The sequence below is a fragment of the Oppia nitens genome, unplaced genomic scaffold (assembly GCF_028296485.1).
Source record: "Oppia nitens isolate AA-2021 unplaced genomic scaffold, nextdenovo-longstitch-racon4-pilon3 scaffold8_pilon_pilon_pilon, whole genome shotgun sequence".
In the NCBI taxonomy this organism is placed as follows: Eukaryota; Metazoa; Arthropoda; class Arachnida; order Sarcoptiformes; family Oppiidae; genus Oppia; species Oppia nitens.
In genome coordinates, this window is record NW_026533252.1 from 364884 (window position 1) to 384865 (window position 19982).

At 25.3% G+C, this 19982-nt stretch overlaps 5 protein-coding genes across 6 annotated transcripts; 3 read left to right on the forward strand and 2 right to left on the reverse strand.

Annotated features, from left to right (window-relative positions):
- The first annotated feature begins 7793 nt into the window (after nt 1-7793).
- Nucleotides 7794-8919, forward strand: LOC128964034 (procathepsin L-like). The gene is made up of 3 exons (XM_054310593.1): nt 7794-7889; nt 7953-8261; nt 8329-8919. The coding sequence occupies exons 1-3, from the start codon at nt 7794-7796 to the stop codon at nt 8917-8919; spliced, it is 996 nt and encodes a 331-aa protein (XP_054166568.1).
- Nucleotides 8920-10450: 1531 nt separating this feature from the next.
- Nucleotides 10451-11603, reverse strand: LOC128964036 (procathepsin L-like). Its single transcript, XM_054310594.1, has 3 exons — nt 11505-11603; nt 11080-11440; nt 10451-11016 (listed from the first exon to the last, which is right to left on the reverse strand). The coding sequence occupies exons 1-3, from the start codon at nt 11601-11603 to the stop codon at nt 10451-10453; spliced, it is 1026 nt and encodes a 341-aa protein (XP_054166569.1).
- A 3273-nt stretch (nt 11604-14876) lies between these two features.
- Nucleotides 14877-16086, forward strand: LOC128963996 (procathepsin L-like). The gene is made up of 3 exons (XM_054310550.1): nt 14877-14979; nt 15052-15360; nt 15433-16086. The coding sequence occupies exons 1-3, from the start codon at nt 14884-14886 to the stop codon at nt 16033-16035; spliced, it is 1008 nt and encodes a 335-aa protein (XP_054166525.1). The 5' UTR covers nt 14877-14883; the 3' UTR covers nt 16036-16086.
- A 283-nt stretch (nt 16087-16369) lies between these two features.
- Nucleotides 16370-17525, forward strand: LOC128963998 (chymotrypsinogen A-like). Of its 2 annotated transcripts, XM_054310552.1 has the most exons (3): nt 16370-16390; nt 16536-16797; nt 16948-17525. In XM_054310552.1, exons 2-3 carry the CDS (start codon nt 16537-16539, stop codon nt 17455-17457), a joined length of 771 nt encoding a protein of 256 aa, XP_054166527.1. In that variant the 5' UTR covers nt 16370-16390; nt 16536; the 3' UTR covers nt 17458-17525. The 2 variants fall into 2 exon arrangements, with proteins under 2 accessions (XP_054166527.1, XP_054166526.1); XM_054310551.1 differs by having other exon boundaries at nt 16379-16797.
- A 242-nt stretch (nt 17526-17767) lies between these two features.
- On the reverse strand, nt 17768-19012 carry LOC128963999 (uncharacterized). Its single transcript, XM_054310553.1, has 7 exons — nt 18807-19012; nt 18614-18727; nt 18444-18554; nt 18234-18344; nt 18062-18151; nt 17907-17981; nt 17768-17840 (listed from the first exon to the last, which is right to left on the reverse strand). The coding sequence occupies exons 1-7, from the start codon at nt 18966-18968 to the stop codon at nt 17814-17816; spliced, it is 690 nt and encodes a 229-aa protein (XP_054166528.1). The 5' UTR covers nt 18969-19012; the 3' UTR covers nt 17768-17813.
- Nucleotides 19013-19982: the final 970 nt, after the last annotated feature.

Genomic DNA, 19982 nt, shown 5'->3' on the forward strand with positions numbered 1-19982 from the left:
AGTTTAGAAATAAACAAAAATTAATTTCTTAATATTAAATAAAATATATATTTAATCTAAATATTTAAATTTATAATTTTAGTATAAGAAGATGCATTGAAACGGGACATCATAAATATTTGGCAACAATTGAAGACATTAAAACACAATTAAAAGGCACTATTTTCACTAAACATCAAAATACTACTCATAATAATAATAATAATAATAATAAGGGAAAGAAAAATAAATGGAAAGAAAATAAGAAATCAAATCGAAATAAACAGAATCTTGAAGAGGGAGAGGACTTACAGCTTAAGTTGGATGACCTGACACACGGACTCTTCCTATTGATGGCCATTGGATTTATGGGTGCAATCATAGTGTTTGTAATAGAGTTTATATATTTTTGTTTGTTTGTATATTATATTAAACATAAGGCCCTTACGATAAAATTGTCTCATAATTATCAGTTAAATAAAGGAATTTATGTTAATTATAGTAATCATAATAGACGTAAAACTAAAATTAATTATTTTATAAATTATGAACATTTTTCTAATCATTATCATTTTTATTATTAATTTTTTAGTTTAAGTAAACTATTTTATGAATAATATTTATGAATATCTGAATTTAATTTTTAAATATTTTATATTTAACCGCTTAATTGTAAAATTAAATGCTTAATACTTAATGGGATCAAGTTATATTGTACATATAAATTATTAAATTAATATTACTTTTTAATACATTAATTAATTTTCATGTATTAAAAAGTAATAAGATATAAATAACTAAATTGTATTAAACTATTAAATTAAATATTGTATATGTATACTTTGTACATGTACAGTAAATGTATAATAATATACTGTAGTAATATACAGTACAGTATGCATACTATGCATTACTAATATAAACAATTTTGTATTTAAATAAAATAAAATAATAAAGTATATAAATTTTAAATAATTTATTATTATGCACTTTGTAGTTGTTTTCACACATATTAAATAATTTAAGTAAAAAACTTACTTTAAATTGAAAACACTTAATATCACAAAAAACTAGTGAATTGGTGTACGATATCGATATCGTTTCGGTGGCTAACAGCACATCATCATCAGCACTAATGCACTGTCTTATAGTCATTGAGACCAACAGTGCTGTAAGCAATACGAGAGGTTCGGACGGGGAGTGACACCCGAGATGTGTGGAAATTGTTTATATAATTTGTATTTTTTAATATTGAAATTTTATAATTCAAACAATTATAACATAAATAAAATTAAATTAGCAGTAATAACTATACCCATATAGCCCTATAGGGCTAGTTTCTGTAAAGTATAATTGTATGGTTATTATGTGGTTATTACTGTGGGTATAGTTATTACTGCTAATTTAATTTTATTTATGTTATAATTGTTTGAATTATAAAATTTCAATATTAAAAAATACAAATTATATAAACAATTTCCACACATCTCGGGTGTCACTCCCCGTCCGAACCTATCGTATTGCTTACAGCACTGTTGGTCTCAATGACTATAAGACAGTGCATTAGTGCTGATGATGGTGTGCTGTTAGCCACCGAAACCATATCGATATCGTACACCAATTCACTAGTTTTTTGTGATATTAAGTGTTTTCAATTTAAAGTAAGTTTTTTACTTAAATTATTTTAAATAATTATTTTTTAAGACATAGTATAGTTTCTAAAATATAAGTTATTGTTTGAAAAGTTATGAATTTTTAATTTAAAATTGGTTTTCATTGCTAATAATTATTGTTGCAATAAGACATTTCTTATTATTTGTATTTATTATTTGCTATTATTTTAATTGATTGATATTTTCTATTTATATTATATTATATGATATGATATTGTTTTGTTAATATTGTTTTGACAAAACCAATAAAAATTAATTAAATTTTCCATTTAATTCTTGTTATTGATAATGAATAATAAGTTTCAATTACATTATTTAAATGTATTTATGACGTGTTAAGTGAATAAATTTTTTGCTAAATACTAAAAATAAATATACCGTTGCATTAGTTTGTAATAAAAATTAAATCAAAAATAAGAAATGAATATTAATTATGATCGTGGTCAAATTGAACATTCATTTTTTAAAAAATATAATAATACAATTAATTTTTCACGTACATATACTAAAGTAAAACCATGGAAATGTCCTAGTATCAATAGTCTAAATATTAGTGGATATTTACTTATTGACACCACTGCTGTCGATTTTAGAGATGTATATAAATATAAATTTTTATTTATTTTTATATTATAATTAAAATTAAGTATTTTGATAATAATTATAATGTCATTATAGAAATTTCGTTTATATGGTGTTAATAAAGCAATCATTGATTATATTATGTGCAAATTATTTATTCAAGTTAATTTTGTAGTCAATTATGAGGATTATTATAAAGTAATTTTTACAATTTTATGTAATGTTTTTGAATAACATATTATGTTTACTCTTTCTAGCAAGGTACATTTATATTAGATCCAATACCGATAAATGTAGAAGATATAAATGTACATGGACATTTAATACCGTTTGCCCAAACATATTTAGTAGAAATATTAACCGGTTTACATAATGTCAAAGATGATACATATTTTGCGTTTATTTATTTGTTTGACATTTATGTGAGATTTACAATTAAAATTTATACTATTATTTTTTTAATTTAAAAAGTATTTTTTTTATATATATTTAATAGTTTTGGATTTCATTATTAATAGCTATTGTAATAAATATGTATTTACTAAATAAAATTAGTGAATTCAATATAAGCAGATTTCGTGCCATTACTGATATATATCGTATGTTAACCACACAGTCATCCGATAGCAACAATTTATGGCAGAGATTACGCAATTGTAATCAATTTAAGTTTTATGCAAACTATTTATTACTTCAATCACTGTTGTATTTATGGCTTATTATTAGTACAATTATATCAAAAAGTGCTTCGAGTGTATTATTACAGACATATATGCCTACAAAAGCCATACCTATTATTAACTCATTGGAAGATATCGTCAAAAACAAAGATTTGGTGATCGATGGCTCAGAAATGTTAGATTTAGTGAAAAACGAAACGTCGGCCGAAATTTGGGATACATTGAGCACAAGGATAGCTAAGAACCGGTCATCTGATAACAGACACGTCGATGAACTGACACCTAATGTCTTAACACAACTAATTACTGGTCAAAGGATACAATTGGATAGTAGTAATGATAATCACGAAAAACTTGTTATGTTTCCTAATTTCAAACTAGCGATTGGCCGACAAAAATATTTGCCAACTTATATGACTTATTTTATTAGCAAACAAATTCCTATCGCTCACAAAATAATTAAACTGTTATTAAACTAATTATTAATTATTTAAATAACTTAATATTTATTTAATAATTTTTATTATTTATTTGTTATTAGTGTTAAACGAATCATTGAGTCGGGAATACATACAAGACATTCAAGTATTGATGATATGAAAACTGGTTTTAGGGGTCGAATTAATTTTGAAAAAATAAAAGTTTGGAAAAATTTAGATAAATTGAGTCAAACTCTTAATAAGAAAACCAATGAATTTCAATTGAGTTTCAATGATTTAATACACGGATTATTTTTGTTGGCAATAATTGGTTATATCTTTTCTATAAAAACATTTTTAATTGAACTTGTTTATTTTTACAGTTTTACTAATATATTTTTAAAAATAACTGTATTGAATTTTAATTCACTTAAAATACTTATAAAAAATCACAAAATGTATAAACATTTATTTATTAGTAAATAAATTCATTTAAAAATTATTACGATTATTGGTTTTTATTAATGTTGATAAAAAGAGAAATTTCTAAAAAATTATCTATGAAATCTCATTTTAATTTTGTTTTTCTCAAATAATGTTATGTAATGTATGTAATGTAAATGTATATTATAATTTTTAATAATAACTAAATATTAAATAATATTAAAAATAACATAAATATTTAATTAGTAAAAAAATAATAAAATTACAAATGTTGTGTAAAAAGTATTTTTAATTACTATTGTTATTAATTGCTAAAAATAAATAAATAAATTGAATAAATATAAAAATGCAAAATTTCCAGAGACTTATATACACTTAATTGCAAATAATGCGGTTTAACTTAAATGTTTGTATTTTAATATTTAAAAATTTCTTTATATGTGTTTTTTATTATTATTTTTGAAACTTTATTAAATAATATTTTTTTATTCTAATTTTCACGAATTCCTGAAAGGAATACGTATATGCATTCTATAAGTCGGTCTGTCTGTCTGTCTGTCTGTCTGTCTGTCTGTCTGTCTGTCTGTCTGTCTGTCTGTCTGTCTGTCTGTCTGTCTGTCTGTCTGTCTGTCTGTCTGTCTGTCTGTCTGTCTGTCCCACGAGGACATAGGTTCGAAACCACTATCCGCTACAATTTTTTTTTGTTTTTTTTCTTATTTAAGTTTATTTTTTAGGAAATTGAAGAAAATGGTGTCCAAAAATTAATTAAAAAAATTTTGAATTTTTTTTGAATTTTTTTTTGAATTTTTTTTGATTTTTTTTTGAATTTTTTTGAATATTGATTTTTTATTTTTTTCGTTTTTAAGTTTATTTTTTAGGAAAATAATAGTTTATTTTGTAATACTGAATCATTTGATACCCCACATGACTATAGTTGTTTATTTTGTCATACTAAATCGTTTGATACTCTACATAACTATAGTTGATTTTATTTTATCATACTGAATTTAATTTTTAATTATGATTAGGAATTCGTGTGGAAATGCTTTCTAGCATTCTCAACTGGTTTTTTTTGATTTTGTTTGTTTTTGTAATCAATGTTATAGATATATACTGTATATATAACTTAAAATAGATTTACTATAATTTATTATATCAATAAAATGAAAATTTATGTAAAAACATTGCACTACTTGTGTTAAAATTATTTTTAGGAATATGCTATATTATAGTTTACTATAGTATAATATATATAATATAGTATAATACAAATTGCATTGTATTATACAATATATAAAAGTATAAAATACATACAATATTACATGTTATTTATATTATTAGTTTTTTTTAATATAAATTTAATCAAATAGTAAATTAATTACACTTTTAAAGCATTGTTAACCTTGCAAATTATCTTATAATTAAATAGTATTAAACATATAAGAAACTTCAAATTAAGATTTATCATAAAATGATAATTAATAATTTGTAAAGTATAAAATAATTAGCATTAATTATACATCTATAACATAATATTAGCAATGTATATAAAAAATTAGTAACTAAATTAAGTGAAAAAATCATTATAATTTACAATCAAGCATTACTATTCTTAATTATTTTTAATTATTGTAAATTAAAATAATTGTAAATTTATAATTGATATTGATTGATAATTATTAAAATTTTGAAATTTTATAGCTAATAATATTTATAAAATATAATTATTGTAATTAATATGTAATTTATTTTTCATGACATTTTAAGATATAATTATCTAAATATAAATAGTAACGAAAAGTTTTTTAATTAATTATTTGAAATCGTTATTCTCATAACAGAAAAAATAAAATAATTAATAAGTGATAGTATAATGTTTTTTTCTATTACACGTATATATAACTTAGTAAATGAAATATTTCAATATTATAAAATTATTAAACTAAATACATACTGTATATTTAACAAAATTAACAATAAGCCATAGTTAGCTATAATAATTTTTATACAATAAAACTATTTTAAAACATTTGTTTTATTTATTGTTTTTAATAAATTATTTGTAAACCTTTTGTTTTATTGCAAACTTCATCATATGTTTGGTAACAAAACATAACAATAGATAGTGAAACACATTTAAGACAAACCAAAAATCTATAAATAGTCAAAACATTTTACAACAATATTTTAGTCAATTTTTTATTTTGTATGTAAAATATAATGTCTCACAAAAAATTATTATCGTTTAGTTTGTTAATTGTTTGTCATTTTTTGCCAAATGCCTGGACCTATGGGGGACACGGGGGACACATATGGAGTGAAATGAATGGCGCGCCCGGCAGTCCGGGAGGCCCAGGAGGTCCCGGTGGTCCAGGAGGTCCTGGTGGACCAGGCGGACCTGGAGGACCGGGTGGACCAGGTGGTCCTGGAGGACCAGGAGGGCCTGGTGGTCCAGGAGGACCGGGAGGTCCTGGAGGACCAGGCGGACCAAATAACACTTGTGTAACACCTGGATTCTGTCAGGGATCAACTGACACATGTATCTGCCCGTGCAAAGATCAATGTGCCGCTCTCAGCAAAGATCCCTTCGGAGGAGACAATGGAAACGCATGTCCTACGTGTCCAACATTACCGGGTGGTCCCGTTCCCCCATCCCCTTCCGGCAATATGACTATTCCTGGAAAGTGTGTTATGCAGGTTATGCAGGCGGCTCTTATGTTTAAAGACGTCGGTTCCATTTTGGGCGCTATCCTTCAAACCTTACTCTCTGAGCTAACTATGCCTATCCTTTCAAATGTCCTCTTTGGCGTCAACAACGTTCCCGGAGCAGTCCTTCCCCTAACAAACACCCTGTGCTATATCTTGGGTCTCGTACTGCTGTTACTGCAAAATCTTAGACTGTTAGGACTATTGGGACCGGGAGGACTACTCGGAAATTTATTAGGAGGCATAACGGGTTGAGTTATGTTTGAACACAACATATTTTGTTTCATTTATATAAATTATTTACAATTTACACACAAATAGTAGCAAAACTTAAGTACATTATTTTACTGCAAAACTGTATATAATATTAAAATTTTTTGTTCAAATTAATAAAAGTATTTATTTATTTTGGGTATTACAATGAAATTATTTATATTATTAAGTTTTAGTAATGTTATCGTGTATTCAATTTCAATATAATTCTGAATAAATAATTTTAAAAAATATTATTTTCAAGTTATCTATAGTTTTATAATTTACTATTATTTTATTGAATTAAATCTAGTTTATAGACATAAATTTGTTTTCTTTTATAGAGATATTAGTTTAATTTAATTATATTATAGTATATTTTATTTATTTTTTGTTAATTATTAATTAAAATTATTTTTTTATTTATAATGTTAGACAATATTTGTTAATTAATATAATTGTTGAATTAAAAAATTTAATATATTCTCATTTTAATAAAATTTTATTAACTATATAAAAATGATTAAATTTATGAATACAATGTGTACTACACATGATATTGTTTATTTAGTATTTTGTATTTTATCAATACTACTGTAGTGTCTGAGACTTATTAATATCATTTATTAAAAATATTTACTTAAATAAGTTTTTGAACAATTTACTGTTAGATTTATCATTTTATGTTATCATTCACATGTTATATTATAAAACAATTTGAGCCTGGTTACACCAACACTTAAATGTGAGAAAGTAGAAATTAGTTATTTATAGAGCAAAAAAAAATAATTATTTGACCATGGCATTTTCAAGATTAGTTACTAAAATTATATGCTTTTCTACGAACATTAAAAAATCAATGCTAAGTTATATAGATAATTAAAGTCAACATGATCAAATCATTAATTAGTTAAATGCAAAATATACTGATCTATATTTTAAGTGATACTTCAAATATTATTATTGATATTAATCACAAATTAGATGACAGGTATATAAAGATTCAGTAATTAAGTGACAAAAATCAATCAAAAATCAAATCTTTTTGTTGTCAAACAATGTTTGCTATAGTATTAGCATTTCTACTGATCAGTGGTGCCATTGCTGTACCGGTGCCTCAGCAAGAGATTGAGAGTCAATGGAAACTATTTAAGGTAGAGATATATGAAAAGTAATATTATTTAATTTGTTTAAATACCTGTCCCTTATTCTTATAGCAACAATTCAGAAGTGGTTCAGATCTATACACTACAGAAGAGGATGAAGCCTACAGACGTACCATCTTTGAGGACACCTATCGACAAATAGTACGGCACAACAATGAGGCCGATCAGGGTTTGCATACATATTGGATGGGTATTAATCAGTTCTCAGATCTAACAACTAAAGAATGGGAGAGACAATGGCTCAGTTCAATCATCACATCCAATGTGTCCTCTGAATCAATTGAGTTTAACGGAGACCTACCTTCTAGTGTTGACTGGAGAAACAAAGGATTGGTGGCTCCTATCAAAAATCAAGGACAGGTATATATATATATATATTAATTTCTAATAAGTAAAAAATATTAATTATATAATTTCTTGGAAATAGTGTGGCAGTTGTTGGGCATTTGCTGCCGTCGCAGCAGTTGAGGGACAGTACGCTAAAAAACACGGACACATTCAGACTTTGTCGGAACAAAACATTGTTGACTGCAATCATCAGACAGATTGTCAACGCGGCGGCAACTCTGAGATGGCCTACAATACCATCACCCGAGAAGGTGGTATCGAAAGCGAACAGGACTATCCGTACACCAGTGGCCGCACCCAACGGGTGGGCACCTGTCGATTTCAAAGAGCTCTAAGCAAAGCAAATATTCAACGATTCAGCTCAACATCGGGCGAGACAGGTATACAACAGGCTGTAGCCAATGTTGGACCCATTACTGTATATATTGACGCTTCGGGCAACGGTTTCCGGAACTACCGATCCGGTGTGTATAGCGGTCCCTGTAGTTCAACTCAATTGAATCATGCGGTGACAGCAATCGGTTACGGCACTGAAGGCAGTCAACCCTATTATATCATACGTAACTCGTGGGACACCACTTGGGGTGATCGAGGATACGTCAAGATATATCGCGGCAGAAACACGTGTGGCGTAGCCACTGAGGGTACCTGGCCTTTAGGTGTCAACTAAATTACATACATTGTTAGTCATACTATTGTTAATAATTAATTGTTGTTATTATATTTGTTAAAATGTTTGTTTGTAATATTAAAGTGTTTTTCTTAACATTTATTCTAATAATAAAAGTAAATTTTTATGTTATTATAATTTAATTTCAATAATTTTTTTAAATATTTCATATAGTTTTAAGCAAAATATTAATAAAAAACTATTAATAGTATCTATTAATTATTAGTTTTATTTAATAGTATTAAATATTTAATAATATGCAGTTTGTTTATTAAAGTTATAATTGTACTGTAGATATACAGTAAATAAACTTCATTAATAATTATGTTATAGTACCTGTATATCAGGGTTGTTAAAGGCTATCGATTTCAGGAGGGGGTGTATAGGGTGGGGTAAAATGGCAAAAAACTCTAAAAAGTTTGGGGGTATAGGGGGGGGTGAAAATTTTTTATTGCATTTTTAAACGACAATTTTTGTCAAATTTAAGTAAATTCCCATTAAATTCTCAATAAATTAACTAATAAAAATAGTCCCAGCTTAATTTCTCAATACTCGAAATGTTTTATAAAATTAATATTTATTTTTACAAAAATTTTAAAAAATAAAAATTGCATAAATATATATATCGATATATATATATATATATATAACTCTTTAATTATAATATTTAATTATATTATATATAAAAAACAATTAAGTTTTTATTGTTTTGTTATATATATATTACGATATTATTTAGTGTAAATAATATTAAATAGATGTAATTAAGTATTTTTATCTATTTATTTTGTATACATAAGTTATTAATTTATATTAAAACTAATTTAATATTTAGTTATTTGTTTAATATAAAATTTTACGTAGATTATAAAAATTTTCGGCGCCGAACATTGGTAGGGGGACCCATAACTTTTTGACTTCACGTCAGGGAGGGGGTAAGATCCAAAAATTCTCAATCTCAGGGGGTAATAAATCTTACCCTACTCCCTTTAGCAACCCTGCTGTATATGTAATAAACATACTTTATCGTATTTAATTTAATTTTTAAAATTTTTTATGTATGAAAAGTATTTATATTTAAATATAAATAGTGTATTGTATACTGTATTTTATTTTAACAATAGTTATATACTTTATTTTGAAATAAAGCATATTTATCCACATTATATTATACTTTATATTATATTTTATTCAATTAATACAGTATACTGTACTTTACTATAATAAGTGATAATTTATTTTATTTTGATTGATGGCACACCTGTTTTATTTATTTTAAATTTGATAAATAGTTGAATACATAAAAATAATATATAAACATATTAAATATTTCTTTATATATTAATTTTTTAAATATTTTTGATAAAAATATATATTGTAAATTGTTATTACTAATTAATTGACTAAAGTAAAATTATTATTATTTTATATAATATCAGATACAATTGGAATATAAATTAATTTAATTTAATTAATTATAATTAAATGATAAATATATACAAATTAATATACATTTAGTTACAAAACTAATTTAGTTGACACCGGTTGGGTAGAGAGCATAAGAGGCGACACCGCATTGGTTATCATTATTTCTGGCCATTTTCATGTAACCTCCGTCTCCATAGACCGTTCCCCACGAGTTTTTAATCAGCCAATAGTCCTGTCCGTCTTCATTGCCGTAGCCGACAGTAACCACTCCGTGATTCAATTCACTACCGCACTCACCGGAGTCGTCAACAAATACACCGTCCAAATAAAACCTGAATCCCGACGCCGAGGCATCGATACCGATGGTCACCGGACCGACTGTTGCAACTGCTTCCTGAAGGGCCGATTCGTCGCCTTCTGTGACGTTGACATAACCAGTGATTGAAGCGCCAGAATATTTCTGTCTATAATTGCAACGACCGACCCGTGCATAGTATGGATAGGAAGACTCGGTGTCGACACCGCCCTCTTTCATCACAAACTCCATAACCAAATGCATGAAACCACCGCTTTCGCAACTATCCATCTCATCCGAGATGGGAGGTATGCAATCAATAATGTTTTGCGGCGACAATCGCACCAGTCGTCCAGTTTTGATAGCATGTTGGCCTACAGTTCGGGTAATAAGATATAAAGTAATCTGTGGTTTCATTTAATATATATTTAGCTTACTTTCAATAGAGTCGATACTACTGAATGCAAAACATGAACCGCACTGTCCCTGATCTTTAACAGCCGTTACGACACCTTTTTCACTCCAGTTCACCGATTCGGGCAAATCCTTAACATTAACTTTACTTTCGACTGATTTTCGGTATTCATTTTTCTTCAATGGTATTGCTTTCATATTCAAATAACGCCGATACTCATCGTCGGTCAGGTCGGCAAACTTGTTGAGAGCCAACCGATATTTATGTTGACCACTGGCCGCTTCGGCATTATGTTTCAAAATCATGCGATAGTTTGTCTCAAATATCTGACGGCGTATCGCCTCTTCATTTGTGTCATAAAATTCAATTGATTTAAAGTTTCTCTAAATAAGTTACAGTAATGTCAATAATTATTCAATTTTTTTATCTAAAACATTGTGTATTTACTTTGTATTGTTGCCATTGCTGTTCAATTTGGTCATCGGTAAGCATTGGCATACAGTTAACCGCTGCTAATAATGTCAATAAAGTTATTTTAATTAACATTTTTGATATTAAAAAACTTATCAAATATATCTTATTTATATTTATTTATCAAACTAAACAAATAAATAAATAAATATTCAACTTAAATCTAATTCAAATATTTGCTATTTATATCTAATTTTATGCTTAACTTTGTCAATATTATAACTATTGTGAAATTAAGCAATAGTTCAATTGGCATAAAGTAATAATAAAAATATTTTATTGTCAATGATTATCAATTAATGATAATACAATGCGTGGACCAAACATTGCGTAAAACAAATATATAAATAATATATACCTAAAAATTGTTTTAATTGTCATAAGACATAAATCAGTCACTGAAAACATGATTTTTTAAATAGTTTTAACACTTTTATGAATTTTTGCTTAATATAATGTAAAGATTCATAATTTTAGATTATTATTTACGAATATTTTTAATCAATTAATTGCAAAATATACTTATTAATAGACATTATTGTGATATCACGTAATATCAGGTAATATTATAAACTATAGCAAACTATACAGTTTATGATTAGGATTTGTTTAGCTTAACTGTGATAAGACTGTCATTTTAAAAAATAATTTAGATATTTAATATTATATCAAAAATAAAATAGTATTTCATGTCATTTTATACTTAAAAATTATATAAATTAAATACAGGTTTATACTTATTCATATAGACTTAAAGTACAATACTTAAGGCATATCTATTGTGTTAGGTTTATGCAAAAGTGTTAATTATATTACTATTATTAATATTTTATGGTCGAAATGTTAAAATTTAATATAGAGATGTTTTTAATTAGTTTAATAAATTTATTTTTAAAATTAGCATAAAATTATTATTATAAAAGTTAATATGTTTAGTTTTAAAATTGTAAACATTATCATAAAATTATAAACATTTAATAGAATTAAAAATAAATTTTAAACTCAAAACTAAAAAAAAGTTTTAATAAAATCTATTGTATTAATGTTTTGCTAGTAATGTCAACAACTAATACTGTATATAAAAAATAATACCATTTAATAAATAATGTAAATCAAGCAAAAAAGTCTTAAACAGGTGATAGAGTCGATGCTATTAATTTCAAATATCTGGTCAACAATACGTTTGACTTAAAAGTGACCAAGGGCAATGTTGTTGATAATTTTAAACTATAAAAGATTGTAATTGATTATTTTTTAATTAATTTTATCATTGGCCAGATATAGCAGTTGACTATTTTTAACAGTCGACTGTTTATTATCTGGCCAATCATATTAAATAAATTAAAAAATAACCAATTACAATCTTGTTCATTTTAAAATTATCAACAACATTGCCCTTGGTCACTTTTAAATCAAACGTATTGTTGACCACATAATTGAAATTAATATCATCGTCGCTATCATTGCCGTCGCAGCTGTTTAAGACTCTCTCTCTCTCTCTCTCTCTCTCTCTCTCTCTCTCTCTCTCTCTCTCTTTCTCTAAATCAAGTATTTACCAGCAAATCACTGATAACCAGATATTCAATTAATAAACATTTTTAATAATAATTTTTTAAAATCAACTTTAATTAAATTAATTGTAAAAATTTTAATTTGATAATTAATAATATCAGAATAAATATAATTTAAAAAATAATATTATAAATATAAATTTTATTATTTAAAATAATAATTAAGAATTATATAAAATCTTATTAATATTTATATTTCATAAAATATATTCAATTTTAAAATCATAAGATTACTAAATAGGATATAAGTATATTATTTTAATATTATTTAAATCTATGATAATATAAGACAAAAGATGATACAAATACTGTATAATTACTACAGTTAGTCATTAAAGTAAAACATAAATCGACATAAACTGTATAAATTCAACAGACATTGAAATCAATGGTCATAATGTTATAAAATATATTTACATAAAAACTAGTATTATTATATACAGTATTTTCTTTAAATAAAATATTTTAGACCAAACAAGTATTACTCAATAAGGAAAAATACCGGCGCTCTGTCAATATAACTACCGATTCATTGTTAGGCATAATATTAGACTTAAGAAATCTGTATTTAGGTGTCAATCAATTAGCCAATTGGACTCAAGAGGAATATCGACAATAATACTGTATTCAATATTATAACTTTTAAAATCAAACCAAATTCTACATTAAAAAACTTTACTAAAAATGAATTACTGACTCAAACACGCGATAACTCATATTAAAAATATAAAAGATGTAATCATTTTATTTAATTAAAATTTGTTAATTTACACATAAAATTAGATATTTTATGAACATTTTCAGATATTATCTATGTATTAATAATCTAATTCAATATTACTTTTTTGACAATTAAATAATGTATTTATTTGTTATTAATTTATAAACTGCAATAACTGTTGGACATTTAGTACTATATTTAATGCTATATATTTTTATTATTAAGATATAATTGAAAATATGCAGTTAAAAATGTATTAATAAACAATATATTATTAATAAAGATTGAAGATTAAAATAAATCATCTGGTTTAATTATTATTAATTAAAGTTAATATTTTACATTTTAACTGTATGATACAAAAAAAATAATTAATTAAAAAATATAATTTATGGATATTAATTGTATGTTTAATTTAATTACTCATATCATATTTGGCGGTAAATTTCTATTTATTTATTATTAAACATTTAGCGATAAATTGTGTCATCTATTTCAAGAATAAACAAATAATTTTATTTATTTAAGCAGTTTTTAATTGATAACAATATATCTAAAAATAATTTCATTGCTAATAATGAACACACATTAACTAAGTAATCAATTATGAAATATATCGAAAAAAGTTTATTAACTTTAACTCATTTGTCTACAGTATATGATGTCAATTATCTCAGCGATATTAATGTTTACATTAATATTATTTTATTAATTTTTATACAGTTTTATTATGTATTAAAAAATATTACATAAAGTCATGTGTTATTTGTTGTCCTTAAAAATTTAGACTTTATATGTATTAATTTAATATCCGAAATACTTTATCATATGTTTATTATTAATATGTTTGACAATGAAATTTTAATTAGATATTTATTAAGATAGTTAATTGCTTTGTTCACAAATTAGTATATATAAGTTGATTGAAAATTTGACATAGCTAACATTTCATAAAAAGAGTAATTATTATTAATTATTATAAAATATAACAATTAATTATACATTTGATTGTATTAAAGATATTTATACATAACTTTTTTGTAAACTAAAAGAGTTTTTAAAAATGCAACAAATAATTGCATTGATTGTATTGATTGGCACTGTTATAGCCAGTAATATAACACCTGAAGAAATTGATATTCAATTTAAAGAATTTAAAGTATAGTTTTAATTATTATTTTGATTAAATTGATTATTATTTATTGTATTAAAACTGTTTTATTATTTGAAGACTACATTCAACCGAAACTATTCAACCGCTGAGGAAGAGGGCAAACGTCGTGCAGTATTTGAGTTCAATTATAATCGTATATTAGATCACAACTCTGCCGCCGACGGAGGTCTTCATTCGTTTAGATTGGGTGTCAACCAGTTTGCAGACCTGACTAACGATGAGTTCAAAAAACAAATGAATGGTTTCCGTCGTAAGAAGCGAACACTCGGGACACTCAGCTATAAGGCCGACACCAAACAAGTATTGCCAGAAACTGTTGATTGGCGTACCAAAGGTGTGGTGACGCCTATTAAAAATCAGGAACAGGTATTTAATGTTTTAATATTACATCAATTTGCAAAAATTTCTACAAAATTTTAATTTTTTACTGATTCATAGTGTGGTTCTTGTTGGGCATTTTCGGCTGTGGCCAGTATTGAAGGACAGCACGCGTTGAGCACTAAAAAATTGGTCTCACTTTCGGAACAAAATCTAGTCGACTGTTCATCAGCTGAGGGCAACCAGGGTTGCAATGGCGGGCTTATGGATCAGGCGTTTGAATATGTTATCAAAAATAAAGGTATTGACACCGAAAAATCCTATCCCTATGACGGTATCGATGAAAAGTGTCACTTCAAACGCAAATCGGTCGGCGCAACCGTTACTGGTTTTAAGGATATCCAGTCGGGCAGTGAAGCTTCACTACTGTCAGCAGTGGCTAATGTGGGACCCATTTCTGTGGCCATCGATGCCTCGTCCTTTGAATTTCAGTTGTATAAATCAGGTGTCTATTATGATACCGAGTGCGGTAACCAACAGGAAAACCTCGATCATGGCGTCACTGCTGTCGGATATGGAGTACAGGACGGCAAAGATTATTGGTTAGTAAAGAACTCGTGGGACACGACATGGGGTCAAAAGGGGTATATATTTATGTCGAGAAATAAGGATAATCAGTGCGGCATCGCTACCGACGCTAGTTTTCCTACTGGAGTCAAATAAACTGATGTTTAGTTTACATCTATTTATGTCAAGTTTATTAAACATTAAAAGCAATATATTACTACAATTATAACTGAATCGTTATATTATTGCATATATTTTTTTAAATAAATTAAAATCTTGTTAATATTATTAATATTTATATGTTAATGTTAAAATATTATTAATTGTAAAACTTGTCATAATATTGTTAATAATAAAATAAATTAAATTTCTTTTATTAAATAATTGTAAATGAATTTTTTATATAATTAATTTTACTTTATTTTTATATAATCAGTTTGTTGTGAAATTCAATCTTATATATTAAATTTGATTATACATTAAAAAAATGTCAACCAAATGGCGTACACATGTAATTATTTAAATAATTCATATAACATGTTAATCATAAATAAACTATTAATTATTATATGTATAATTACAACAACTTGCACCGTACTATTAATTAATGGTGATGTCAAATGTGGTGTTCCCGTCAAATCACGTATTCACGGAAGAATGCGAATACTTAACGGTGTGAACGCCAAACAGGGTCAGTACCCGTGGGTCGTACACATATCCATCAAAAGTAAAGATAAATCGGGTTATATTGAGCACGACTTATGTGGCGGAACCCTAATTAATAACAAATGGGTTCTCACGGCTGCCCATTGTTTTATGTCATCTATGAAGGGACAGCTCAAACAAATCAAAATGACTTTAGGAGAGTGGGACACAACCATTATGTCTGATAATAAAATCAAAACTTACGGCGCAAAGGTGTGCATCAGTTTTACAAATAAATTGTCCCCAATTTACTAGCTTTTACTTATGATTTTGATAATATAGTATATTTCCCGGCACCTAACCTTATATTATTATTATTATTATAATTTATATACACAACTATACAATAGTATATTTGCTCAGGTAGTAATTCATGAAGATTTTAGTGACCAAACCTATGAAGATGACATAGCATTGATTAAAATGAACACTACGTTAGACTTTGAGCGCAAACACAAACAGTTTCGACCGATATGTATGCCTAAATCAAACCGATATTCCATAACAAATCGTATGTGTGAAGTGATCGGTTGGGGTAACACTAAACAGGGCGACGAAAAAGATCCCAAATTTGCTGATAAACTACAGATGGCTAAAGTGCGCATTCATAAGGGAAAAGACTGCCAGAAGGCATGGAGTAACTCTGCCGGCGGCTTCTCCGCATCCAAACATCTCTGTGCCGGCGATGATGTCTATACCTTTTGTTCGGGCGATTCCGGCGGACCACTCATGTGTAAGACTTCTAAAGGACGGTATATACAGTACGGATTGGTGTCGTATGGCGTACAAGAAATGTGTGGATCTAAAGAACCGGGAGTTTACACACGTGTATCACATTATAAGGATTGGATCGAAGAAAAGATTAATAGTTAATAAAAAAAATCAATTTGTTTTTGTGTTTTATGTAATTATTATTATTATTGTTATTATTGTTATTATTATTATTATGAATTAATGATCAATTATAGCGGATAAGTTTTTTTTATTATTATAAGCAACGAAAGTATTTGTATTACATAATTTAATATTTAATTTAAAACATCATTTAATAATTATAAATTTTTTATTTTTAAAAATATTGTAGATTAATCATTGATTGCGGCAAAATTGTTAAAGTTTTTAGTAATAGTTTTTTATAAAAGTGCAAAAACTATGGTTTTTGAATATTTAAAAAATTTTAAAACAGTTTATAAATGTGAAAATTGCAAAATTTTTGTTTCAACTTAATTTTATATTTTAATATCGTCGAGACATTCCTATGAAAAATATTCAAATATTTAATTAAATTATAAGAAAAAAATAAATTATTTACTAAAACATACAATATATTGATTCCATTTATTATTTTGATCATGTTCAGTCCATTTTAATGATACTTGATTATAACAATTTAGTACCTAAACAATTAATATGTTAACAAAATGGTATAATAACTTAATAAGTTTAATACAAAATTAATGATTAATATTTTTATTACTTGTATATTGCCATAGAAATCACAAGTGGACGGCTTGTTATCAATTTTGAGTTTAGCGGCAGATCGACAATCATTCAATACTTTTAATAACTAAATCATTTGATTGAAAAAAAAAACTTAAATCAACTTTTATTTGATGAAAGTATAATCATATATTTAAATTAAATTGTACCTCGGTAGAATTTTGGTTGCATTTTTCAATAGCATTGATATGATTTTGGTTTAGTTTCATATCACATAAATGTTCAAAACCATACACTGAGACAGCTTTCATAACACACCACTTATGGTTTTTTTATTTCATAAGATATTAATACATGAAATGTAAAGTATATTTATATATAAATAGTATAAAAAAAATAATTTAATTAAATATATTTACCTCAAAATCATTTTCTACGGCATCAATGGCATCAAAATCTTCGTCGACATTATTGGCCATAAATTTTTTGCCATAAATTTTACCGGTTTTATTGAACATACAGTCCATTACCTAAAATATAAAAACACTTAAGTTATTGAAATTATAGTATTTATATTTATATAAAATACTTTAAAGTCCTGTTCATTTTGAGTATAGGTGCATATCATTGGTTTATCATTTGGTAACTTATAGTTTGCATTATTTATCACTTCTTTCAAACAAATTTCTAACAATTGCTTTCTCTAAATATTTTTGAAAAAATATATAAATAGATATAATTTGTTTAAAACAATTTATCTTAACTTAAATAACAATTATAACCTCTGGTCTCATAAGTTTATCGCAATTAATTAGTGCTTGTGTTTGCTGTTGAGTGGCATTTTGACCGCAAGTTTTGCGACCCGTGACTGTCCAGGAGTATATACTCACACTATTGACAGCGTATATCAAACCGGATAATAATATCAATAATATTATTTTCATTATTTTCAATAATTATTTTTTACTATTATTAACACTGATCTCGTTTCGTCGATAACTAAATAATATATTAAAATATAAAATAATGTATAAAGTATTATAAATAAAATATTTTATTGTGTTTTTTTAAATAAATAAATAAAGTATATTATGTTTAATCAAGAGGTGTTATAATTACGCTTTTACAATCAATTCAATGAGTATTAATCATTAATTTGTTTGTAAAACCAAAAAAATATGAGTTAAAACTGTAATACTTTTGAATAGTTTTTATTATTAAAAATTTATTTACATTATATTTTTTATATAGATTTAAATTGTAAAAATTCAATCAATATTTTCATAGTTAATTATACTTGAAATTTTTAACAAATATACATTTATTAAATACTGTATAAATATTTATTTAGAAAAAGTGCAAGAATAATTTAAAAATCTAGTAATAATACAAAACTACAATAGTGTATATCAAAACGATACATCTACATTATTTAATCAATTAAAATATACTATAATATTATAATATAATAATTATTAATAAATATTATTATAATAAAATATCATTATTCACAAAACTTACATTAAATTTGATATAAAATTATTGGCTAAATATTTTTTTTATTAAATGTTATTACAGGTGTTTAAAAATCTTGACAAACAAAATATAACAATAAATAGCTTATATTGAATATTATTTTTATTTAATATATTAATATAATTTTAATAATAATATACAAATTGTTGTGAAATAAAGACATATAATTAAGTAGTGAAACTACAACAATTAATTTTTATTTATAAAGTAATATTACATGTATAAATCAATAATATTCATCACAATAATTAACATTCAAGTAAAAATAGTTATTTATGTTATTGATTAATTTACATATATATTAATTAATTATATGTTATAATAATTATTATTTATTAATTAATTCGTTTTATAATATTTTAATATAATTATTCAATATTCGTATAATACAAGTTCTAATTAAATAATATAAAATATTAGAA